This window comes from the organism of the source record quoted next, unplaced genomic scaffold, assembly GCF_019419815.1.
Source record: "Pyrus x bretschneideri cultivar Hongxiangsu unplaced genomic scaffold, Pyrus_bretschneideri_v1 Contig51, whole genome shotgun sequence".
NCBI classification, from domain to species: Eukaryota; Viridiplantae; Streptophyta; class Magnoliopsida; order Rosales; family Rosaceae; genus Pyrus; species Pyrus x bretschneideri.
The window spans coordinates 1,491,302-1,518,180 of NW_025999789.1; the positions used below are offsets into that span (position 1 = coordinate 1,491,302).

The 26,879-nt window shown below is 36.3% G+C and overlaps 3 protein-coding genes across 4 annotated transcripts; 1 reads left to right on the plus strand and 2 right to left on the minus strand.

Annotated features, from left to right (window-relative positions):
• Positions 1-10,518: 10,518 nt before the first annotated feature.
• LOC103954627 (histone H3.2) lies at positions 10,519-11,234 on the minus strand. The gene has a single exon (XM_009366463.3). The coding sequence runs from the start codon at positions 11,111-11,113 to the stop codon at positions 10,703-10,705; it is 411 nt and encodes a 136-aa protein (XP_009364738.1). The 5' UTR covers positions 11,114-11,234; the 3' UTR covers positions 10,519-10,702.
• Positions 11,235-19,574: 8,340 nt separating this feature from the next.
• On the plus strand, positions 19,575-22,754 carry LOC103954625 (IRK-interacting protein). The gene is made up of 2 exons (XM_009366462.3): positions 19,575-20,045; positions 21,052-22,754. Exons 1-2 carry the CDS (start codon positions 19,806-19,808, stop codon positions 22,594-22,596), a joined length of 1,785 nt encoding a protein of 594 aa, XP_009364737.2. The 5' UTR covers positions 19,575-19,805; the 3' UTR covers positions 22,597-22,754.
• A 470-nt stretch (positions 22,755-23,224) lies between these two features.
• On the minus strand, positions 23,225-26,851 carry LOC103954624 (carbamoyl-phosphate synthase small chain, chloroplastic). Of its 2 annotated transcripts, XR_007253006.1 has the most exons (11): positions 26,660-26,851; positions 26,135-26,267; positions 25,619-25,707; positions 25,477-25,537; positions 25,306-25,373; positions 25,051-25,179; positions 24,839-24,948; positions 24,135-24,482; positions 23,861-24,026; positions 23,727-23,793; positions 23,225-23,562 (listed from the first exon to the last, which is right to left on the minus strand). XR_007253006.1 is itself a non-coding variant. In XM_009366461.3 (10 exons), exons 1-10 carry the CDS (start codon positions 26,787-26,789, stop codon positions 23,513-23,515), a joined length of 1,284 nt encoding a protein of 427 aa, XP_009364736.2. In that variant the 5' UTR covers positions 26,790-26,851; the 3' UTR covers positions 23,225-23,512. The 2 variants fall into 2 exon arrangements, 1 of the variants encoding a protein (XP_009364736.2); XM_009366461.3 differs by lacking the exon at positions 23,727-23,793.
• Positions 26,852-26,879: the final 28 nt, after the last annotated feature.

A 26,879-nucleotide genomic window follows, 5' to 3' on the forward strand; every position in this document is an offset into this window, starting at 1 on the left:
TATTTTTCCTATAACTCATGTTCTTATAGAATATCTGATGGATGACGATATGATATTTAGAACATGTTTAGAACACCTCTTTATAGTATAGATGATGCATGACTTTATACTATGAAGTTGATTTTCAATATATGTATGTTCACTGGTTTTGTACTTACCTAGTGGTCTTTTCCGCTACGGGATGTAGGGATAGATCCAGTCCGTCCCGGGCGACAGTTTGGTGTTGGCATAAGGCCTAGAGTGTGTTTTCCTCTGACTGTCTTCTAAGAGATGGGGAGCTGGCATGGAGCCTGAAGTGTATTTTCCTCTGACTGTCGGCTCGGAGACGAGAAGCCGGCATGGGGCCTGAAGAGTTATCGGACATTCACTAGTGTTTATTATTTATGCGAATTATGATTTGAGACATTGCACAACATGCTAGGTTTCGGAAAACCTATGTTTATCATTATATATTTGTGTTTTCATAAAACCTGGGGGTTAGTATGTTGATAACTGTTTTATTATATGTATATCAACTTGATCCACTCATGGTTGTTTTGCGCCCCATTCAGGACTTAGAATCGAGGCATACAATCCCGACGTCCAGGCACTTCCGCATCGGCATCTTCGAGTCCTCTCGGTGTAAGACCCACTCCTTTGTTTCATTCAATTTTATATTATATTCTTTTAGTGTTCTAGATTAGTGGTGTGCTCTGAACACGGTCCTTATTTGCATATTCATTATTCATTTATATTTATAAGCCTTATTTATCCCTTGTTTTCAGCATTTGCACTCAATAAATGGCTTTCGTCACCCTCGGGTGTCAGCCAGCACGTGCCCATCCTGGTATTCGGGGAATATCGGGGTCGGGGCGTGTCACAGTTACTCTTTCTCCTTATGAACTCATAATCCATAGATTAATTCTTATCGAAACGTCTTCCCTCTTTTCACATTTTTGTGGTCCATTATGTAATTGGCATCTATCGTTAGATCAGTAGGTTTTATTTGTGGAAAAACAAGAAGTTAATTTTTATAGTTACTCTTTTTCCTTATGAACTCAAATCCCACATATTTGGTCTTATCAAAACATTATGGCCTCCTTTCTTTTGGCATCTTTCATTGCTTCAATCTTTATTCTTCGTGCAAAAATCGTGAAACTAATGCACCAACATCCCAAGAAAACACACAGATTCGGTCTTATCGAAACATAATGATCTTAGATTTTTTTCTTTTTTTAGTTACTCTTTTTCCTTATGAACTAAATAACGCAGGGATTTGTTCTTCCTTCTTTTGGCATCTTTCATTGGTTCAATCTCTATTCTATGTGGTAAAACAAGTGAAATTACAGTTACGCTCTTGAAAAAACGCACAAATTTGGTCTTATTGAAATGGCCTCAAGTTTTATTTTTCAGTTACCATTTTTCCTTATAAACTCAAAAGGCACAGATTTTATCTTATCAAAACATATTGGCATTTCCTCTTTTGGCATCTTTCATTGGTTCAATCTCTATTCTATGTGGAAAATAACTTGTGAATATACTATTGTACCCTCCAAAAAAATGCACAAATTTAGTGATCTTATCAAAACATAATAGCCTCATATTTGAATTTTTCAGTTATTCTTTCTCCTTATGAACTCGCATAATTTTATTCTTTTCGAAACGTCTTCCCTCTTTCGACACCTTATGTGGTCCATTATGTATTTTGCCATCTTTCGTTGGACCATTGTGTATTTTGGCATCTTTTGTTGGACCAGTAGGTATTAATTGAAAAAACTTGTGAACCCCTATTGAAAAACGAATGATTTGGTGTTATCAAGACAAAATTGCATCACATTTTAATTTTTTTTGTTTTTTTTTCCTTATGAACTGAAAGCCCATAGATTTGGTCTTATCAAAACATAATGGCCCTCCCTCTTTTGGCATCTTTCATTGGTTAAATCTTTATTCTTTGCACAAAACTCATGACACTACCCTTGTACCAGCATCCCAAGAAAACGCACAGATTCGATCTTATCGAAACATAATGACCTGATTTTAATTTTTCAGTTACTCTTTTTCCTTATGAACTGAATAACACAGGGATTTGGTCTTATCAAAACATAATGATCTTCCCTCTTTTAGCATTTTTTTGTTGGTTCAATCTCTATTCTCCATAGTAAAACACATGAAATCATAGTTATGCTCTTAAAAAAAAAACACAAATTTGGTCTTATTGAAATGGCCTCAAGTTTTATTTTTCAGTTACTATTTTTCCTTATAAACTCAAAAGGCACGGATTTTATCATATCAAAACATAGTGGCATTCCCTCTTTTTTGCATCTTTCGTTGGTTCAATCTCTATTGTATGTGGAATATAACTTGTGAATTTACTATTGAACCCTCCCAAAAAACGCACATATTTAGTGATCTTATTGAAACATAATACCCTCCTATTTTAATTTTTCAGTTACTCTTTCTCCTTATGAACTCATAACGCACAAATTTATTCTTGTCAAAACGTCTTCCCTCTTTCGACATTTTATGTGGTCCATTATGTATTTTGCCATCTTTTGTTGGACCGTTATGTATTTTGGCATCTTTCATAGGACCGTTATGGTTTTATCAAAACAAAATTGCATCAAATTTTAATTTACTCTTTTTCCTTATGAACTCAAAGCCCACGGATTTGGCCTTATCAAAACATGATGGCCCTCCCTCTTTTGGCATCTTTCATTGGTTCAATCTTTATTCTATGCACAAAACTCGTGACACTGTTGTTGTACCAGCATCTCGAGAAAACGTATAGATTCGGTCTTATTGAAACATAATGACCTGATTTTAATTTTTCAATTACTCTTTTTCCTTATGAACTCAATAACGCACATATTTGGTCTTATCAAAACATAATGATCTTCCCGCTTTTGGCTTCTTTCGTTGGTCCAATCAATATTATTCGTGACAAAACTCGTGAAATTACCGTTGTCACTTCCCAAGCAAGAATTCATCCCAACATCCCTATATAACCCAACATGGTGAAAGCTAAGACGAACAAACATATCTACCATTCAAGTTATTTACCCTGTGTAGCTTGCGCAACTCTCATGGTTTATATAATTGAGTTTCGAACTCAATTATTTCATTGTTCTTTCACCATCCAACTTCTCCAATCCATTTCAAACAATCACATCATGGATTCATTCATGATGATCATCATCCTCGTTTATCATGAAGTCATGCCTAATGACGCCAGTCAGCAAAATCTTGACCTTCCAACTCCTGATATCCGAGAATCCAGTCTTGCCGAGGGAGTCCACCATCCGTCAGACAAAGACGATGGCCGTGGTGATCACGAAAATGTTTCCATTGATGATGAGAATATTATTTCTCATCTGAGAGATGATGATGGACGGATACACACCCTCCCTCAAAGAGGGGTAGATCGTGTCGATTTTGTGGTGCCGTTGGATCAGCGGAACAGAAACACTCTGGTGGTGGGTCGCCATGATCACGAGGCAAACTTGAAATTATCGTTATACACTAACCCATATTCTAAGTTCCTAACAGAACGCTACGACAGAACAAAACGGAAAATAATCGTACTTTACCCAAATTCCCATTTCCGTCAACCTTCATCCCACCTCAATTTCCTACGTCATCCTCATTTCCAAAACTCCATTTCCGTCAAGCAAAACAACGGATCCGGCAGACCCGTCAGCGGCACCACCACAAGCATCAACAGCAAGCCATCTTGGTCAGTCGGCTGATCCACTCAGCTTTCACCGAGAAGCTCAAACCCCAACTTCACCCGTCCCGAGGAGCATGCCTATAACGACATTATCAAGGAGGGGCTGCAGTACCACCACAACGAGCAGCAACAAGCCATCTTGGTCACTCGGCTTATCCACTCACCTTTCACTGAGAAGCTCAAACTACACCTCCACTGGTCCAGAGGAGCATGCCGATAACGACGCTATCAAGGAGGGGCTGCAGCACCACCACAACCAGCAGCAGCAAGCCATCTTGGTCACTCGGATGATCCACTCAGCTTTCACCAAGAAGCTCAAACCCCACCTTTACCCGTCCCCGAGGAGTATGCCAATAACGACGCTATCAAGGAGAAGCTGCAGCCGCTTGATGTGGAAATTATTTCTCATCTGGGAGCTGATGAGCTGATACACAGCATGCGCCACTGCGGACCCGACAAATGGTACAGTTGTTTGATATGCCACGAAGTGTACGAGTCGGCACAGGGCTTCTCTATATATCCTAAGTTCCTAACAGAATAAGATGAAAGCTTCGACAGAACCAAAAAAAGGAAAATAATCGTCCGCGGCCCAAACCCCATTTTTGTCAACCTTCATCCCCACCTTCAATTTCCTCTCGTCATCCACATTTCCCAAATTCCCATTTCCGTCAAGCAAAACAATGGATCCTTTTGTCTGCAATGGTCGTGATCTTTGCCAACACTACCTCTTGTCACAGATGCTTTCCGAACCCATCTTCGGCACCAGCAGCAGCAGCAGCAAGCCATCTTCTGTTTCCCCATCCCCACCAACCTTATAATCGAAACCTTCTGATAGAGTTCTACTCCCCAGGAATTTTGATGAGGATGGTGATGGGCTGGGGGAGCAGGAAGAGGAGGAGGAGGAGCTTGAGCTTGGTCACTGGGCTTATTTACTCGGTTTTCACCAGTGTTCACTACACAAGGCGGTGAGCACCTAATTAAGGGAACACAACATGACTTGGCCGAAAGCACGAGAAGGATATCTAAAATAATAAACTCAAGCTGGTGCAATTACACGACGGGAACGATGCCAGTGATTATCCCCATTGGTTCATCTATTGTTTAGGTTTTCCTTGCTGCCGAAGTTAGTTCTTTGTTACGGTTCTATGTACCGTTCTCCCATCTTAACAAATTGAAAGTCTAAATTAATTTACATTTTGACAGAACATTTCATCTTTTTATTACCTTTTTTACTAGTGCCATTGCAAATTACTGTCAAGATTTCATTTTTTTTACTGCTTAAAGCAGCACAATGCAATTGGGATTTAGCTAAACCCAATAGAAATCTAATATAATTATAAGAAAAAAAAACATAAAATTGCACCTCCAAGAGAAGGCACTATAAATTCCGATGTAGGTTTTAAAAAAGAAGTGTTCACAAACATGACCTGCAATTAATTTTTAAAAGAAGTCTTCATAAAAATGGCCACCAATTTTATTTTTTCAGGTACTCATTTTCAAAGAGAAAACTCACAAATTCAGTTTTATTGAAAAATAATGTCCTCGGATTTTAATTTTTCAGTTACTCTTTTTTTTTTTCTTTTTTTTTTTTTCTGATGAACTCCAAACACATGAATTCAGTCATGTCAAAACATAATAGCCTCTTATTTTATTTGTAGTTATGCTTTTTCTTCTGAACTCAAAATGTACTTTTGGTCTTATTGAAGCATAATAGCCTCATATTTTAATTTTTCAATTACCCTTTTTCCTTATGAACTAAAAGAGCTCATATTTTAATTTTCCTTATGAACTCAAAACACACAAATTTGATCTTATCAGCTACTAATTTTCTTATGTACTCAAAATGCACAAATTCCATCTAATCGAAACGTCTTCCCTCTTTTGGCATCTTTTGTGGTCCACTATGTATTTTGGCATCTTTTGTTGGACCAGTAGGTATTATAAGAGGAAAATTAGTGAAGTTACGATTGTACCCTCTTGAGAAAACTAATAAATTTGGTCTTATCGAAACAAAATGGCCTCTTTTTTTATTTTTATTTTTTTGTTACTCTTTTTTCCTTATGAACTCAAAATGCATAGATTTGGCCTTATCGAAATATAATCGTCTTCTCTCTTTTGGCATCTTTCGTTGGTTCAATCTTTATTCTTCAAGGTAAAATTCGTGAAATTACCATTGTATCGGGATCCGTAAAAAAGGCACAAATTTGGTCCTATTGAACATAATGGCCTCACATTTAGAGTCTTCAATTACTCATTCTCCTTATGAACCTATAATGCACATATTTATTACAGGAACGTCTTCCCTCTTTTGGCATCTGTAGGGGTCCACTATGTATTTTGGTATCTCTCATTAGACCAATAGGTATTATCTGTAGAAAAAAAATTGTGAAATCACGGTTGCACTTCTTGGAAAAACGCATAGATGTTTGATCTTATTGAAACAAAATAATAGCCTTAGATTTTGACTTCTATGTTACTCTTTTTCATTATTATACTCAAAACACATGAATTTAGTCTTATCGAAACATAATGGCCTCGGACTTTAATATTTTTCACTTACTCTTTCCTTATGAACTCAAAGTGTAATTATTGGTCTTAATTATCAAACATAACGCTCCCGTGTTTTAATTTTCAATTACTTTTTTCCTTGCTAAACGCATGGATTTGGGCTTATTGAAACAAAAAGATTTCGTGTTTTAATTTTCAGTTACATTTTTTCTTGAACAGCAAACACGTGAATTTGGTCTTATCGAAACAAAAAGATCCCGTGTTTCAAATTTTCAGTTACTTCCTTCCTTGAACACCAAACGCGTGAATTTGATCTTTTCGAAACATAACTACCAAATTTTTTTTTTTTAATTACTTTGTTCCCTTAAGAACTCAAAACGCACAAATTCGTTCTTGTCAAGATATATCAATCTCATGTTTAATTTTTCATTTACTCATTTTCCTTGTGAACTCAAAACGTACATAATAGATCTTATCGAAACATAATGATCACAGATTTTAATTTTCAATTACTATTTTTCCTTGTGAACTCAAAATGCACGGATTCGGTCTTATCACAACATAATGGTCTTAGATTTTAATTTTTTTCACTTACTCTCTTCCTTATGAACTCAAAACGCACATTTTGGTCTTGCCGAAACATAATGCTCTCGTGTTTTAATTTTTTTTAGTTACTCTTATTCCTTATGAACTCAAAAAACACAAATTTTGTGTCTTAATTTTTCAATAACTTTTTTCCTCTAACGCCAAACGCATGGATTTGGTCTTATTGAAATAGAAAGATTCCCTGTTTTAACTTTTTAGTTACTTTTTCCTTGAACGCCGAATGCATGGATTTGGTCTCATCGAAACATAAAGATTATGTGTTTTAATTTTTCAGTTGGTTTCTTCCTTGAATGCAAAACGCATGGATTTGGTCTCATTGAAACATAATGGCCACATATTTTACTTTTTTAGTTACTTTTTTTTCTTATGAACTTAAAACATATAAATTCGATCCTATCAAAACAAAAGGGTCTTATGCTTTAATTTTTCAGCCACTTTTTCCTTTATGAACTCAAAACACATATATTCGATCTAATAGAAACATAATGGTCACAGATTTTAATTTTTAGTTACTCTTTTTCCTTATGAATTCAAACACACACATATTCAGTCTTATTGAAAAATAATAGACTTGAACTTTAAATTTTTTCATTTATTCCTTTCCCTTATGAACTCAAAACATACATATTGATCTTATCGAAACATAATGCTCTTGTTTTAATTTGTCAGTTGGTCTTTTTTATTATGAACTCAAAATGGCCAGATTCCATGTTTTGAATTTTCGGTTACTTCTTTCCTCTAACTCCAAAACGAATAGATTTGCTCTTATCAAGACAAAAGAATTATGTGTCTTAATTTTTCAATTGCTTTTTTCCTTAACGCCAAACACATGGATTTAGTCTTATCAAAACCAAAAGATTCTCGTGTTTTAATTTTTCAATTACTTTCTTTCTTTAACGCCAAATGCATGGATTTGATCTTATCAAAACATAATGGCCACATATATTTTTTTTTTAGTTACTCTATTTCCCAAAACACACAAATATGGTCTTATCATAACATTTCGTGTTTGAATTTTTCAATTACTTTTTTTTTTCTTTTTGAACGCAAAAAATGCATAAATTTTGTCTTATTGAAACGTAATGGTCTCAGATTTTAATTTTTCAATTATTCTTTTTCCTGAAACACAAAACACACATATTCGGTCTTATCGGAAAAAAATGGTAACATATTTTAATTTTTAGTTTTTTTTTTTCCCCTTATGAACACATAAATCAGGATTCGGTCTTACTGAAACAAAAAGGCCTCGGAATTTTAATTTTCTTTGTTGGTCCAATCCAATTTGTATCCTCCGTTGCCAAAAAAAAAGAACTCATGAACTTACCATTGTGCCCTTCCGATAAAGAATTCTTCCCATGCCTCTCTATATAACCTAGTAAGGAGAAGCCTAAGAGAACAAAAACATATCGACCATTGAAGCCATTTATCTTGCTTTTCGCTCAACTCTCATGCATGTTTATATAAATTCAGTTTCGAACTTAATTATTAAAGTTTTCTTTCACCTTTGAACTTCTCAAATTTTCACTTCAATCAATTGCATCGGGGATACATGCATGATCATCGTCATCAAAACTTGATGTCCCTCGCCTAGGGAATCGATCATGTAAAGGAACAGATCTATGCCGGCCATTCTTCTGATAAAGAATTGGTCTGCCATAGTTGGTATTATGTACAAATCTCCACGAGGTTTGAGCTCTTTCAGGTTTCACCGGGCAGCTAAAACCCCACCCCTTACCAACAGAATGGCGACGACAATGTCGAGGAGGAACTTCAGCAGAAGTTTGACGATATCGAGGAAAATATTATTTCTCAAATGGGAGCTACACAGCCTGCCCCGCGGATCAAATAATTGGTGCAATTGTCCAATATGCCTCAGAGTGTACGAGTCACCACAGCTGATCTCAGCTCACACCGGCGTTCACTACAGGGCCCTGCGCACTGCAGCGACTGCAATAAGACTCCGTCGGAAGCACGATAAGGTGAGTCAAAACTCCAGCTCCTGGAATTTGACAACGGCAGTGTCCCTGTGGTGCCTGTAAATCCTACAAGCACCGCGGCAAAGAAGAGAGGCCGGAAGATGAAGATCAATCTTCTTGCTGATGCGGTTGCTGCTCTCTGTGGAGGAGTGCATCATCGGAATGGCACCAGTCTGGTGGTGGGTCATCATGATCACGAGGCAAGTACTTCCGGCCATCAATGACACAGGTCAGTGAGAGCTAATTAGCAAAAGATAGCTCGGGCATTAGGTATTGGTGGTGGTGTTGCTGAGCCTCAGTCCGGAAGAAGGGTGCATGATGACCATAAGGTGTCTCTGATCACCAGAGGTCCAGAACCAAACCTCTCTGGTTGTGGCTGCAGAAAAGCATGCCGCTAGTACTTCAGGCTATGTCCATGAGTCCCTAAGAGCCAAGAAGAGAAGAGCTCGTGCAATGTCAGCACGACGCCAGTACTTCCGGCTATGTCCATGAGTCCATAAGAGCGATCAAGAAGAGGAGCTCGTGCAATGTCAAGTTAGCACGATGCTAGTACTTCAGGTTATGTCCATGAGTCCATAAGAGCGAAGAAGGGAAGTTGTAACAAATTGGTAGTCCATATTAATTAAATTTTCTCAGAACATTTTATCTATTATTAACTTTTTACCAGTGCCATTCCAAATTACCGTAAGAATTCCATTTTTTACTGGCCAAATAAGGGCACAATACAATTGGGAATTAGCTAATTAAGCACCATAGAATTTCAATTTATTATACCCAAAAAAAAAACACATAAAATTGCACTTACAAGATAAAATAAATTGTGCAGATGGAAATTTTATCTCCTTTTCATACCAAAACTCTAAATCTAATTTTACTTCATAGTTGTCGGCCCCTTGCCACTTCTCCTAGCCAGCCTTCCTCCTTCCTCTTTTCATCGATCGTTGCATTTTTGTTTTTTGTTTTAGTATTTCGGTCTATAAGTGCCTTCTTGATGAAGTTATTAGTATCCCCTAGTTATTATTTTAATTTTGTGCTCATGTATTATGGGCTTCTAGTGTGCGTACTTCCTTGTTCTTGGTGGTTTTGTTAATGGTGTTGAGCAAAAAATTCCTATTGGTATGGACACTCATTGGTTCCTTGTTAGTTCCTCTTTAGAGTCGACACTGCTCATTCTCAAAGAATGTCTTCATATTCGTTATATTACAATTTTTGTGGGCAAAATTTTTTCAAGCACCAAATCGCAAAGTGTTTGACCCTTTCACTCAGAATGGAGTTCATTTGGCTTTGGAGTGTCATCCCAATTTTCTAAGTTTGAGTGTAAATGATTTCAAGACTTGGATATTTTCCTTTGCTTATTTTCAGGCATGTCTAGCTGCCCTCATATTTTAATTTCACTTACTATTTTTCCTTATGAACTCAAAACAAACAGATTCGTCTCATTGAAACATAACGGCCTTGAATTTGTTCATTTAGTTACTCATTTTCCTTTTGCGCCCAAATACATAGATTCGTCCTTTTCGAAACATAATAGCCTAATATTTTAAGACAAACACAATATAAAACAGGAGTGTACGAGTCTTAATCCCAATGTGGGCGGCAAAGAGTTTGTCTTAATCGAACGATCCGTACATGTCCGGCATAAAACAGGAGTGTACGAGTCTTCACAACTCTTTGCCGCCCACATTGGGATTAAGACAAACACAATATAATTTCACAATTTAATTAAACAACTGCAAATGTTTCATTTCAATCACAAAAAGATATACAAATTCAAGCCCAGCAGATAATTCATGATTGTGAGTAACAATCAAATTCTTAAAACCCTAATCAGAGAGTAAAATAAAAACCCTGAATCGACTACAAGTTATCGAAACCTGAAACCCAAGAAATTGGGATTTTTTCTTGCTTAAGCCCTCTCGCCTCTGATCCTGCGAGCGAGCTGGATGTCCTTGGGCATGATCGTGACCCTCTTAGCATGAATGGCGCAGAGGTTGGTGTCCTCGAACAGACCCACCAAGTACGCCTCCGCCGCCTCCTGAAGCGCCGCGACAGCGCTGCTCTGGAACCTCAGATCGGTCTTGAAGTCCTGGGCGATCTCCCTCACCAGCCTCTGGAACGGAAGCTTGCGGATCAGAAGCTCAGTGCTCTTCTGGTACTTCCTGATCTCCCTCAGCGCCACGGTCCCGGGCCTAAAGCGGTGGGGCTTCTTCACTCCTCCGGTCGCCGGAGCTGACTTCCGGGCAGCCTTGGTGGCCAGCTGCTTCCGTGGGGCCTTGCCTCCGGTGGACTTGCGAGCAGTCTGCTTGGTACGAGCCATTTGGGATTGGAGTTGGGAAGATTGAAGGATTTAGGATTAGGAGGGATTTGGGCTGTTTTGGGCTGTTTGTTTCTCGGGAAAATCAGTGAGAAAATGCGATGAATTTTTAAATTTCGAAGGATTTGATCGGATTAATTTATAGAGTGGAAGAGTAAAAGAAGCGGCGAGTTTGAAATATTTGGGGAATTTGAAAATATTGGATGAGGTAATACAGATCGTTGATTTGTTCTTGTTATCAACGGTTGACATTATTTTCATGGAGTGAAGCGGATAGCGATCCGTGTGCTCTGGACACCAGCCAATAGGATTTGGCTTTACAGCGGCAACTGGATTTTCAGTGTTTTTCGACTTTTCAAGTTGGCGGGTCAAGTTTTTCATTTTGGGGTCAGATGGCGGGTCAAGTTTTGGGTGTTCTGGACATGGGCTGGACCGGAAAATTATGCAAAGGTGAAAAGGGCCCAATGAGATAAGATCCAAGGAACATGTGAGTTTAAACATTATGCCCAAAGAAGGGGAAGGATTGAACTTGATAAGGGAAAGGGTTTGAACTCAAGGACGAGAGTTTAAACTCGAAATGTAATGAGTTGAAAAGAATAAAGAGGTGCCTTAATCATCAGCACAATTCACTATTGCAGGGTAAGGAAAATACTTGGAGTAATAGATCTTCAAGTTATCAATGACCTGACTCCTCCTTCTTCTCTTTCATCGTTGTTGGTCCTTTCACTTAGAATCTCACAATTTTTTGGTAGTTTGCGTGAACTGCTGCCATGGGTAAGAAAGAGAGAATGATGATTTCTAAAGAATGATGAAATTGTTGTGCCATGTACTATATCACGATGTCAAACGAAACTATCTATTGAATCGCAAGTCGTGAGAATCGTTGATAACTTCATATATGATTGTTGTTCTTAATTGAGACACAATTTGAGTTTCATCTCGGAACATTGCCGGGTTAGGAGTACTCGTGTAAGTTATTTGCGTGTGTAATATATATTTTGAGTGTAATTACTTGTTCATGGTTACATCATCATAGTTTTAGCCTTTTTCCAAATTAAACGAGATCGACTACATCAATTATTGCCCTCAATCTTAATTACTATAGCATTATCATTTTTGCAGACTTGTAACAACATTTCATGTTGTGTTACTGTCACATACAATAATATTCTTATTTTATAGTAGAATTTCCTTTCAACTTAGTTTTTAGGATTAAGTACGGATCACTATCTAGTCTTTTGGGTGATTCTAAACTAGTCCTAACTTTTTAAAATATTCCTAATAACTATCTAACGTTTTTAAAAGTGGACGTATGTTAGCTTCACTAGCATTAAGTGATGATGTGAACAATTATAAAGAGGGCTTTTACTCTCAAGTCATCTATGGAGCTTTGAATGGATGCAATTTAGCTAATCAAAATTATGGCTTAACTTGGCTAAAAGGATTCGATTCAGAGAATTAATGCTAGAAACATCATCACTTAGCGTTGGTAAAGTCATCACTTTAAAGCCTGTGACCTAACAGATGTATACTTTTAAAAATGTTAGATAATTAAAATGTTTTAAAAGATTGAAACTAATTTAGAATCACCTCGAAAAATTAGTTAGTTATCCGTACTTAACTCTAGTTATCTCTATACTTATAAGGTATAAGAAAACATATTACAGGCAACTAGATATGAATAGTTTGAGCTTCCAACACTCTTCAAGTTAGCTTTTTGTATTGCATTGAAGTAGTGATTCCTTCTTTGAATTGAAAACACAACTTTAGGTTCTTTCACATTAATATAAAAAGGTTCTACCTCCAATGTATTTGTTGGGTAAAAAAGGTTCAACATAAAGAGTGGCTACTGCTTATACAGTGCAGTCGGACATCGACATTTCAATTTAGAAGCAAAAAGTTACCCAAAAAGCTACCAAACCAACTTTATAGAAAAGGGCTGAAAGTTGGTATAGTTAAGATTGAAGACAAGTGTCTAATCACGGGTCAAGATTAAGATTGGCATGACGAAGTAGTCACCTAATTAATTACTTCTCCTGTAGGATTAGGAGATATTTAACTTATTTTATTTGTATTGGTTGTTATTTCTTTTACAAATTAAATCAGATCAACTGTATAAATGATTAGAAAATATAAAGGAGAGTACTTTAGAGATATGATTAAATTAGAGATTTGATTTGATTTGATTTGGTATAAGTTTTATGTCTTGTGGACAAAAGTTTTATATGATTTATTTTCTATTAGGCTCCTTTGTAATCTTTAAAAATAAAACTCTTTATGTACAAGAATAAAGTATTTGATCGAGTTTGTGAGATTATTAAATATATTAATCATAAACGTTTTATTTTCAATTTGATATCAAAGCAAAGTTCGATTGTTAGTTGAACTTTGCTGTGAGCGCTTCCCTGTGAGTGCACAAAGTTAATTTTTCTTCATGCACCCAAAACCAAAAAGGAAGATTGTCAACAATCGTCAAGAGATTTATTTATAGGGCTTTCCAAAAAGTAAAAAAAAAAAAAAAAAAAAACGTTATGGGCTTTCGAAAAGAGATGTTAGTTTCAAGAATTATGATTTGTTGGTCAAGCAAGAAGTGTTTGTTCTAATTGGGCTTTCGTAAAATTGGTGCTAGATTCAGCTAAGCATTCAAAAAGAGGTGTTAGTTCTAACAAATTATGATTTGATGAGAACAAATTATAATTTGATGAGCTTTCAAAAAGATTGGCATTAGTTTCAGTATCTCGACAAAGAATTTCCTACACACGTGGCTCGTGAAAATTTGTGGTTTCACGTGAGGGGGTTGAATTTGCTGAGTTTCAAATTAGATTTCATTTTTTTTCTTGGCTATCATGAGCTTGATCTCTCTTACAGATCCTCAGTACTTCTACTAATCTCGAGGGTACTTCATATTTTTACACAATGTCAAGATACACAACGTAAATGCTCAAACGCCATAGCCCTAAACAACCGTCATTGTCGTTTCAGAAGCAATCTCTCTACTTAACCATCGGAAAAAAAGTTCTTTAGCAAATACCACAACGTCGTTCTCCAACTCCAGTGCCCATTTTCCTGTTCATTCTGTAGGGTTATTATTTTAAATAACGAGAAATATTCTACACTAAATTCATTTAAATTACGAGAAGAAGAATTTAAACTTAGATAATATATAGGGAACACTTTACTGTGGTCAACTTAACTAAACTCAAATAATGAAACACAACTTTAGGTCTTACATGTTGAAGCGAAATACTATCATACCGTTCAGCAAAACTGGCAAAGGAGACTCAACATAAAAGAAGGGCAACAAAATTGGATATTTCGTTGTAGAAGCTAAAAAGCGGAAGAGGATTCTCTCATGAGCTCAGGATGGGGATCCTCTTGAGCAGTTCATCTGAACCGTTCAAATTTAATCAAACAGCTCCAAACAGAGAGATCCTTAAAAAGTTATAATAATTGCAACCGTTGGATTAAATTTGAACGATTCGGATAGGCTGGGAGGATCCCCATTCTGAAGAAGAGGATCCTCTTCCCGAAAAAGCTGCCCTAATCTAGCAGATTAACTAACTCTATAGAAAAGAGCTGAAAGTTGGTATAGCTCTGAATCTGAAGAAGTTGTGCGGAAGAGTGTAGACCGGAGTATCCTTTTCGTGGGTCAAGATTAAGATTGGTATGACTAACGATATTGACAAGAATGGTATGACTAATAACATTGACAAGCCAGCTTAACTAATCCAACACTAGCTCGTGAGTCTTTCATTGTGAGCGTAAATATGTGATATATCAGCACAGAAAATAGACGGTCATGATTGAATTGAAAAATTACTATTTTTTTTTATCAATTTAACAATCCAATTGATAAATAGTTTAATTCTGGCTGATTGGAGACAAACCCGTATAACTTTAGGTAGTGTTATTCGCACATCTATTTTTACTTCTCACACATCATTCTCAATTTTCAGCCATTGAATGGAATGAATTGAAATAGATCAATGACCAAAATTAACAAGAATGTGTAAGAAAAAAAAAATATGTGGATAACACTGTCCTAACTATATATACTTCATCATGCATTAGGCATATTACCCAAATGAAACCACAAGGGCTCCCCTCGTCTAGCTAGTCTTTAATAAGTCAAAAACAATTAACTAACCCAGTGGATTTATTTTAACAATTTCAACATTTGGCATTTGAAAAAAAATGGTACTTAAACTACTATGCTTAGGCATTCCACAATAGTTTAAGTAAGTATGATACCTATATGACTATATATGAGACTTATGCAATATGAGTTTGATAACTATAACACTATTACTACACAAGTGTTATTTCAATATATTGATATCGCATTCATGAGTTTTATATATCACAATTATGAGTTTAATATATTGAACTCTCATGAGTTCTATAGTATATCACACTTCACAATATATATATATATATATATATATATATCACACTCAAATTTTCTCGCATACTGTAGGAGTGTGATTTCTATATGAATTCAATATATTGATATGACATTCATTTTTTCTAGTCCACTATGGAAGACCTTGGCTAGTTAGCCATAATAAAATAACCCATTTTGCTACATCCATAATTCTAATTAGGGCCTACAGTAGTATTATTTCAATGAAGCTAATTGGTAGGAGGAGTAGTAGTTCCTCAACTTGTACGATAGCAATGAACGATATCGACAAGGCAATATGATCCCACATTTTCGGATCAAAATCCACTCTATATGGCATGAAGACAGCTGCACAAACAAAGAAGAAACAAAGAATCTGTATTATTTACTAATTAAGAAGAGAAGAAGGAAACAAAACAAGTACCTAACCCTAATTGTAACCCTAATCAATTTGTTTAAGAAGAACTGCAAAAGAACAGACACAACGTGGATCCCCAAAAGAACAAAGACACGGGTAACAACAGCGACATGAAATGCTATAAAATAAAATAAAAGTAAAAACCCTAGTTTTGGTAATGAGGAGTGGGTGATAAAATAAAACCCTCGCGAATCCACTTTTACTATGATCAAACAATCAAAACATGACAAAATTAAGCATCATCCGAAGAAGTCCAACAAGAATATTAGTACAGTATCTCTTTCTGCTTCTTGCTTTGAACTCAGCTTTGTAAAAAGAATATGTACTTTAAAATGGCACAATATATTTTTGAACTTGTATGTATATGTGTGTGACTGTGTGTATATACAATTATGTATATGTATATAAAGGACACAGTGCACAAACCACGCACAAAGTGATAGAGCAGAAGAAGTTGTTTTGATATTTGTGGTTGGTATTTTCACTGGAAAAACTAAATTACCATCAAGTTAGGGTTTAGGGTTATCTGCCTGCAATATTATTTTCTGTATTATGATTATTATCTATGTCCTTATTTTTAAACAAGAAGAAGGATGCCCTTATTTTAAGAAAAAGAATGTCATTATTTTTTGTACAATGCATTTTAGCAATTTGAAATCGTCTGTATTTGAAGTCCTTAAATGTTCACCCCTACCAAAAATCATCCATATTCGAAACTTTTTTTCTTTTCATATTCAAAACTGTTTGGTTATATAAACTTTGTACAAAAAAACACTTTGTTAGATGAAAAATATAACTAAATGAATGCAACAATTAGAAGATACGACTATGAGATGGAGACTCAAAATAAAAATAGTAAAGCAAAACCTATGAAGACTTTGAAAGAGAATATAAGAAAAGATATGTAATCTTGGAGCTAACGGAAGACTTGGCGCAAAGCCGAGCATAATGACGTTTTATGATTTATACAGCTGACCCCACTTATTAGGATAAAATTTAGTTGTTTTTGTATTAATTTTGTTTAAATACTTAATTATAAATTAAATAAGTTAAATGATAGAGAAAGGCTCATACAGATGTATTTATCTGTCCATATTATAATATATTACACCCATCTTGTCAACTATTATTTTTAATTATTGGCCTATTAACTTGAAAACTATAAAAGTAAGAACTGATTGCATATTATATCATTCAAATACACCCTCGTTTTTATTTAGGGAAATTATATTCACACCTCAGATTACTTTTTTTACATCCTTTTAATTTTTTAATATTAATTTATCAAATGTTAGTGGTGTGTAGAAAATATTAAAAAATTAAAAAGATGTGGGAGAAATAATTTGTGATGTATGAATATAATCTCTCTTTATTTAACTCTCAGCCCATTTGAACACACATGATGTATGCAATGCCCATCCATCCACGGTATGATTAATTATGTAAGATAATCACCAATTTTTATTGCAAATATCAAGATTATTGTAAAGTATAGAACTTAATTATGTTGAACCAACATGATGGGCAGACAGTGTAGTGAGTAGCAAGCAATGGGAAACCCTAACGTGGTATGACTTTCCTTCATCTCCTTCAAGAAAGATGAGATTAAATATATATATATATATATAAATAATTTATTTGACCATTTGCTTCTATAACAATTTAAGATGTCATTAAATAGAATTAAGTTAGGATTTTAGTGTTTTCTATCAAAGTTGTATCAAATTCAAAGTGTATAGCTAAAACCAATAAGAAAACGGCCGTGTGTCAATATCACATAGTGGTGTACACAGTCGCACCGAAAAAGTCACTAAATATAAGGCATAATCAAGTGAACATTAAGACATAGTAAATTTGGCATTAACTAAGCCAACTTTAACTCATTCTAAAAAAGAAACTAATAAGTTCAAATTTGTTTCATTGAGGACAGAATATGCAAAATTTCAAATCTATTTTATTTTATTTTTTTTCAAAAAGATGACTTTGTGATTAATTTAAGCATAATCCGTGAAATGAAGTTGATTAAAAAAATAAAATAAACACTTTTCTGCATGTGGAGGTTGACAAACCACTCTAGCTTTTGGGTGGGAAGTTGGTGATCATAAAGTTAACATCCTTAGTCATTTCTTCTTAACAAAGTTATTGAAAAGAAGTAGATCGGAAAAAGTGAATGTGATACTAATATATTTAATTTGTAAAGGAATCATATTTTAATAGTGGCCTAAAGAATTTGAGTGTGATATATTAAACTCATCAGTGTAATATTAATATCTTGAACTCACTTTAATGTAGCAGCAGTGTTGTAAGTATCAAACTCAGGTTGTCTAATTCTTGTATATAAGTATTATAATCACTCAAACTACTTTGTAAGGGTCAAACAATGACGCAAACTTTAAATATTTCCTTAATCCTACATGGAATTCCTTTTCCAAAATAAACAAAGGGCCTTCCAATAAAGTCATTATTTCATTTACTACCCCTGCTTCTTTCATTCCCATGACTCCAAACATAAAATCTAAGCATGGGTAATTTGGTAAATATACTGGGAGAGGGTAATGACCCGTTTGGTCCCCGCTGTAGCACTACTTTACAAGATTCACTAATTACAGAACGGCATGACAACGAGTGTTTGGAAGGTTTTCGATATTTCTGTCCCCAGTCCCCAACTCCCCTTTCGGCCCTTGGACAGCTCAGAAAGTTTTTATTTATGGACTAAACTACCCTTTCCTCATTCACTTACACATAAGACCCTCGTTTGTTTACCTTTTCTTCAAACTTTTTTTCTAAAAATGTATTGTCTAAAGCTAGATGATGGAAATTAAAGCTTGATGGTGGAAATGAGAGCATGAGAATCGATCTATGATCGTAAGTGTAAAGATAAGTACTTTATTTAGTTGTCATTCTAATTGTAAATGCAGAGATAAACACTCTATCATTTATACTCGTTCTGATTGCAAGTGCAGAGATAAGTACTCTACCACTAATTCATACTCTGACAATAAATCCATGAAGAAATGCTCTGCCACTAAAATTAAAATCTTTGTACTAGGATTTATATTTCCTCAAATGCAAACATAAAGGATCATATACTTCCAAATGATTTCCAAACTATTTGAAGAGTAGAAGGTATTACTAAGTAAAAAAAACTACAGTTTCATGAGCCTTCTTTCATATGCTCATCTTCTTGAATTTTAGCTTTAACTAGACAAAAATTATTATCGTAAGTTTTGTAGCTCTTATCATCGTCAATTTAATCGCATTCTTTTCATTTTTGTTTTACTCTATTGAAAGAAGAAGTAGCATGTACAATCACATGCACATGAACTTAAAAGGACCAACTCACTTATATCATCAATTGCCATGATAACATAAAGAGTATTTCACAATTAAAGTGGGCATCATCACTTCTTGAAAGTACAAACAATTGAGTGGAACATAGAGAGTGGAGAATTTCTTCCCATAGTACCAAGCAATCATGTTCACAGTAGTACCAACACCTCATGTTTTGGTTGCATGGTTATTTTAGGAAACTATGGCCATAAGGGCATTTTGGTAATTTTACTTTACAATGAAGCTGCTTCGGTGATTAAGAATTACCCTCTCTCACTCTCTCTGTGCTTCACATGCTCACATTCTATCAAAATCCACCAAGAACCAAGAGAAAAGCTCATTGGCCTTAGGGTATCCCTCTCTCTCTCTCTCTCTCTCTCTAACTTCTGGTTTTCCAAGATTCCACTGTGGATATGATCTTCATCTCTTCACATCAAATCCAACCATTGGATTCCCACTCCTCCATTCTCTTTGTTCGTTTCTCTCCCTGAACAATCTCACCCCACTCCTCCTCTGCCCTCCTCTGTTTTTCTCTCTGGTTTTTCATGGCTTCTTTTACTACAAATAGTAACAATTTTCAACCCCAAGGGAATAATTCCCATGTCAAAAATGATGTCAGCAGGCAGGAAATCCAAGCCGCCATTGCCAAAGCAGTGGAGCTGAGAGCTCTCCATGCTGCTCTGGTTCAAGGAAGCAGCCCTGCAAATCTCAGGTTCCCTTCTTCTTCCCCTTCCTCCCGCCCTGCCTCTCAGTTCTCTGCCCAAGACTACCCTGTTTTCACTCCGGTGAGTCGAAATTTTCGACATTCTGCATTTCTCATCCTCTGGTTTCTTGAATTTATTCTGTTTAACTTACTTGTTGTGAGCAATTTGTCCTTTTCTTTTAACTAATATTTTTGGTTTATAATATGGTTTTAATTTATAATGAGGGTGATTTTTTTGTGATTGCGAGCATGCCACTATTCGGTTAAAAAAATTTCGCAGTAGAAATTTTTTTTTCGCCTTTTTTTCGTTTTCATTATCTAACCTGGAATTTGCTTTGTTTTCTTTGTCATTGTGAGAAATTTTTGTTCTTGGTTTTCTAATGAACGCTTTTGGTGTATAATGTAGTTTTAGTTCCCAATTATATTATGGACCACTTGAATCTAGAACTAATATATAATTATTCCTAATAATGTAGTTTTAAACATTTTTATAGAACTAATGAGTGAAGGGGAACATTTTTTATGACTATAATTTTTTATAATGGTGTATTTAGAGCTAACGGAATATTGGTGCAAAAACAAATACAATAGCATTTTATGATTTATACAGCCGACGCCACTTAATAGGATAAGACTTTGTTGTAATCTTTCAATGATTCAATGATGTGTTTTTTCTTCATCAAGTTCCTACATGATAGACCAACAATTCTTTGGTTGAAGTTATTATTTTCAGTTAAATGAAAGGTGGTGATTTTTTGCAATCTTATTTTCGGCCCAATACATTGTTCTAGCTTTTGGATTGGATATATCAAAAGAAAATTCAGAACACAAAAAAGGGACAACATAAGGAGAAAATTGGAGCGTGAAAATCACAAACTCTTCGCAACCTAAATCTAATACTCAAATGCTGTATTTTATGGATACTTGGATTAGGCCAGTTGGCTAAGTCCTTAAAAAGTTTGAATTCGTCCCGTCATATATTAGAGTAGTTTAGATTTTCGTATTTGAAAAAAAAATAAAATTAATAAGGATTGTATTTTGTGGTTTCTAATGCTGAAGAGTTCACTAAGTTTGGAGACATTTTACAGAGTTACGCAGATGAAACACTGCCTGGATTTCAACAAATTCCGACGATGAATCGAACGTTATCCGAGAGTTGGGACGAGTACAGTGGGCTAGAAGGAAATGGGGATGAAACAGTTGCATCAAATTACAAGGAAAACTCATCTTCAAGAAAAGGGTTCCCTTCCGATTTCGCCAACTTAGAGTCCCATGCTTGTCCAGCTGAGGATCACAAATCTGTTACAAGCTCTTCATATGCAAACAACATCACTGTGCTTCAAACATCACCCGCCAATGAATACTTCAGGTCGAGAAGGCGAAATAGTTTGGGGGATTTCAACTCGGTTTCATCATGTAATCGATGCAAGTCAGCGACCATAACAAGCGATTCGGAGATTGGGATGAGGAACTGCAGGAATTCTAACATTGTTGTGCCGTTGACAGAATCACATTCGTCTGTTCAATCGCAGCCAAAAAGCCGGGGAGTGATTTCATGGTTGTTTCCGAAGTTAAGGAAGAAGCACAAGAACGAAAGCTCTCCAAACCGAACAGAATCAGAGGAAGTTTCTCAGGTATATAGGGAATTGGGGATAATGTCGATTGAGACGTTGAGGAAAGAGCTCATAGAAGCGAATGAGCATAGAGACACCGCGTTAATGGAGGTTTCGGGGATGAGATCTTCGCTCGGGGAGCTGAAACAGAAGATGGACTACTTGGAAACTTACTGTGAAGAGCTGAAGAGAGCTTTGAGACAAGCAACACATACCAAGATCCAAATCCCTGAAAAGCTTGGGAACTTTCCGAAGAGTGGCAAATCCAACGATGGGAACGCAGAAAACCTAATGCCGGTCAGCGAGGAAGTAATGGTGGAAGGTTTCTTACAGATAGTATCGGAATCAAGACTGTCTGTAAGACAGTTCTGCAAGATCCTTGTAGCGCAGATCGAAGTAACGGATAACACCCTGGTGGACAATTTGAACATGCTTCTCGAGCCGTTCAAATTGTCATTGAGTTCTAAGTACTCCAAGGCAGTGTTGTACCATTTGGAAGCCATCATCAACCAGTCACTCTACCAAGACTTCGAGAACTGTATGTTTCAGAAAAATGGCTCGCCGAAGATTTTAGACCCTCACCAAGCACGCCAAGCGCAGTTTTCTTCCTTCGTTGCCCTCAGAAACTTGAGCTGGAATGAAGTATTAAGAAAGGGAACGAAGTATTACTGCGAAGAATTCAGTAAGTTTTGTGATCAGAAGATGAGTTGCATCATTACAACACTGAATTGGACAAGGCCGTGGCCGGAGCAGGTTCTTCAAGCATTCTTTGTTGCTACCAAGTGCATTTGGTTGCTTCATTTGCTTGCATTTTCGTTCAATCCGCCTCTCGGAATTCTGAGGGTGGAGGAGAATAGGAGCTTTGATCCACACTACATGGAAGACATGTTCATGGACAGGCAGAGATCGCACGGTCCGAGCCGGGTTAAGATTATGGTAATGCCGGGGTTTTATGTTCAGGATAGGGTTTTAAGGTGTAAGGTTCTTTGCAGATACAAGTCTGCAGGTTCAGTAAATTGATCCTTTCTCTTTAACTTTTTTTTCTTAGTTTTTTCATCAATCAATTATTGCCTTCTTTTAGGTTTTTTAATTTATTTTTTATGGGTTAATTGTTCAACATGAGGAAGTATGTACCCTTGATGTTTAAAGTAGAGGCTGACATAAAGATTGGTCTGTTATTTTGTTCACTATGCCTCCTTTAATATTGACATGTTGTTCATCGATTACACATTTCGGCTTGATCTTAAGCCCTTGACTCACCCTCCGTAGACGAACCTTGCGGAGGAACCCTTAGGATTTTGGGGTTTGATTCTCACCAATATTTGCGTTACTCAAGCCGAGATTCTTGCTTCCGCTCGACATATATCGTCTAAGACAATTCATACTTTCAATTATATAGTTGTTGGTATTGTGTTAATATGGTTATCAGTGAAAGTCTACATGGCAAATTACTAGCGATGTGGCATCAGTCCATTAGAATTTAGAGGGTCGGACCAGTAAACTGGTCAGGCGGTATGACCCAAGTTTTTCCCCCCCTTAACCAGAACCTGCTTATAAATGAGAAAATTCATTAAATTATGCAACTTTTCTTCTTTTTTGGTTAAACCACTGATCTCATGGATTCTGAAGCAAAAAAATGTAACTGATATTGTAGAATAGCCATTCTATTGAACCAATTAAAGCAAACAAAACAAGTACAAACGAATCAATTAGAGCAAAGTTTCGAGCGTGGCAAATATTCATCTCAAAACAAGTACAAACGAATCAATTAGAGCATCATGACCAGAAAAGACGGGGTGGAACTCCCAACAAGTTTTTTGCAACCGTAAATGTTAATCCCATAGATACGAGCAGAGGCCGGATTTGTTTATGACAATTTGAACCCTCGCCCCCTCAGGGCATGCCGTCCATCAACTGAAGCTCAGTGCAGATACCTTCATGGATTTACTTTTACTTTCTTCATCAGCTCTATGAATTCGCTAAAAACTGCAGCAAAAAAAAAAAAAATTCCCTTTGAACTTTTTTTGTAATGTAACGCTAACACAATATGTAACTTTATAAAGAAATGGTATCGTAATTGTGATAGAAAGTAGCTAGAAAGAAGCAACAGGATAAAGAAAAGCCGCCATTGCTATGAGCTCTAGTTTCACCTTTCAGTAGATGATGAAATTCCTAGATTTCCTGTTAATAGTGCATGTCTCTAGTTGGTGCAAGCACCTACCACATAAAATACTACTAAATTTAATGTTTACTTATCAGTATGTAGAAACACAATTCACATTACCGTAGTCTGAATCATGAGGTCCCGGGGATGCTTCAGGGTGGTACTGAATAGACATGATGTTTCGTGCAGGATAGGCAAGACCAGCACAACTTCCATCATTGAGATTAACATGAGTTACTTCTACACCCTTGGGAAGTGATGCAGCCTCAACTGCATAGTTGTGATTCTGCGACAAAATTAATGAGGTTCACAGATGTCTATCACTTTGTCATGTTTACTTTAGGATGACAGTTCAAAAATTTCGAACATCATAAAATTTATATGATTGAGATACCTGAGCACTTATCTCAACATCTCCAGTACGAAGATTACGGACTGGATGATTTCCTCCATGGTGGCCAAACTTCATTTTGAAAGTTTTACCGCCTAATGCCAGGCCAAGCAACTGATGGCCCATGCAAATTCCAAAAACGGGAACCTTCCCAAGAATTTCCTTGACTGTTTCAACAGCATAAGGAACAGCAGATGGGTCTCCGGGGCCATTGCTGAAAAGGACCCCATCTGGTTTCATTTTCAGAGTCTCTGAAGCTGGCCATGTTGAAGGCACAACAGTGATTTTACAACCATACGAAGCCAAGCGCCTGAGTATATTATGCTTGATTCCAAAATCATATGCAACAACCTTCAATTCATACCGAAAGGAATAAGAATAAAGGTCAACTAAGACCGAAGTACCAACATCAGAGCAATACTGGTCCGTTAGCAAATGTGTTTGCCTTTTGTTTTCTAGTTAAAGAGATAAAGGATGGAGGAGGAGAGAAACAAGATATGAGAGGTGAGTGGTGACGAAGAGAGTAAGAATAATAGGATACAATTAGAACTAAAAAGCATTTACTTCCAAAACCATCCTGCATATTTTCCCTTCATCTCTGTTCTCATTCTCCTCTCCTTTTTCCCTCTCTTTAATTTAAAAACGAAGAACGAAAATGATACCAAACATTGCGGAAGGAATTCAAATTTGACTCAATGCTGACTTACGTGAAATGCATCTCCATCTCTTTTGCTGGAGTTAAATGCCCACTCTGAATGTGTTTTATCAACCCATTCATGAGGGGCCTTACAAGACACACCACTTATTAGATCCACCCCTGCAAAATTAAAACAATAAATCTTGGAACTTTAATCCTTCGACATTGTTTTTCTTCTGTTAAATCCTTTGACTTATTCAACTAGCTTGATTTAATCCTTACCAACAATGTCCCATGAACGAGACATTTCCAATAGTTCTTCATCTGATTTTGTCTGTTCTGTGCTCAAAACACCAATAAGGCTTCCATCTTGCCTTAGTCTTCGGGTGATAGCACGTGTGTCAACATCATCTGTTGCATAATCAATCAGCATGGGACACAAAGAGTGAGATTTACACACATACAGCTTAGCACACCAACTAACAACATTCTTCAAAATATTAGTGCCTTAAATATTGATGACCGGGTCTAACTTACAAATTCCCATGATGTTTCTTTCTGCTAAATAATCACCAATTGTTTCTGCACATCTCCAATTTGACGTACTGCAAATTTTTGAAGACACACAGTTTAGTTTATTGTCAAAACTGAGCACAGCTCAATCACGGAAGCAGCTGAAATTAATATTCCTACAGCAAGGAAGCACACCTGATACTTAAACTTCGGATCACTAAACCAGCAAGGAAGCATTTCCTTGATTCTTCATCATCTGATAAGGACAACACCAATTTCGTAATTCAGCATCCAAGATGGCATAAATTCAAAAGTACAGAAAGAAAACTCCACCTACCAAAATTTACACCAGTGTTTCCAATATGTGGGTTTGTCATCAGGACAAATTGGCCAGCATAACTAGGATCTGTAATAATTTCTTGGTACCTGCGTAAACATGTAAAATGCATGTGTATCAGACTCCATATAATACTCATGCTGAACTTATCAATTCTTGGACATTGATGCCCAACCAAAGACGAGGTAACTAGTTCAATAATACAAGTACCAAAATTACGTTAGCCAAAGTGTGATCATCACTACGGAATGGGAGAAAGAAACACAGGAGCTTTATGAACTTCACATAATCGCTCAGGTTGAAGACAGTCTGAGAAGGCTAACAAATAATCACCTACTACTCTGGTTATTATACTACCAAGCTCAAAAGGTTATTCCTACAAAACGTTACAATGTTAAGACATGCAGCTAAGTCCCACGAATATGCAGCTAAGTTCCACGAATATGCAGAACCCGACATCAAAGTTAAAATGTTAAGATAAGTTGCTGGCAGATACAAAATCATAAGTTGTCTCACCCGGTCAAGGATGTGTTGAATACAACTTCACCAACTTGGGTCCCTGAAGCACCAAACGACTTTGCTTTCCAGATTGAACCATCTTCAAGCACTAGCCTAGCATCTGAAGTCTTCCAAGGTTTCTCTGCCAAATCTAAACCCCCACAAGCAATGCAAAACACAAAGAATTATACATTTTTAATAATAAAACTACATATTTAATCTGTATTATCAAGAAATTAACAACATTATACGAGTCTGAGAGTGAATGCTGAGCCTAAGAACAAGAATTTCCATAAATAAACCCATCATTATTTTTCCTTTTTCTTTTTAATTTTTAATTTTTTCAAATATCTGGACATAAAATTGGATTTCCATGGCACCCAATTAACTTGTTCTCCCATCTTATTACCGTCAAATATACACACTCTTTTTTTTTTCTAATAAAAAACAAACCTTTTGAATATTCGTGCGCATTAACGTAACGGGAAAGTTGGAATACTAAAAGAAAAACAATTGAAACAAGAGGTAGCGGCAGAGCAGCACCTGGGACGGCGGTTGAGGTGGCGGGGGAGCATCTGAGAGTGAAAGCGCGAAGCTTTGAAGGTTTTGGAGACTTGGGATTGAATAAAGTCGACGGATTTCTAAGAGCTAATTCCATAGCTGCCGAGGCCATTCTCCTCTCTCTGTTGCGGCAGTGGATTATTTGGCTTTAGAGAGAGAGATACGTTGTGCCCTTTTTGTGGGTATTCATAAAAATCTTTTA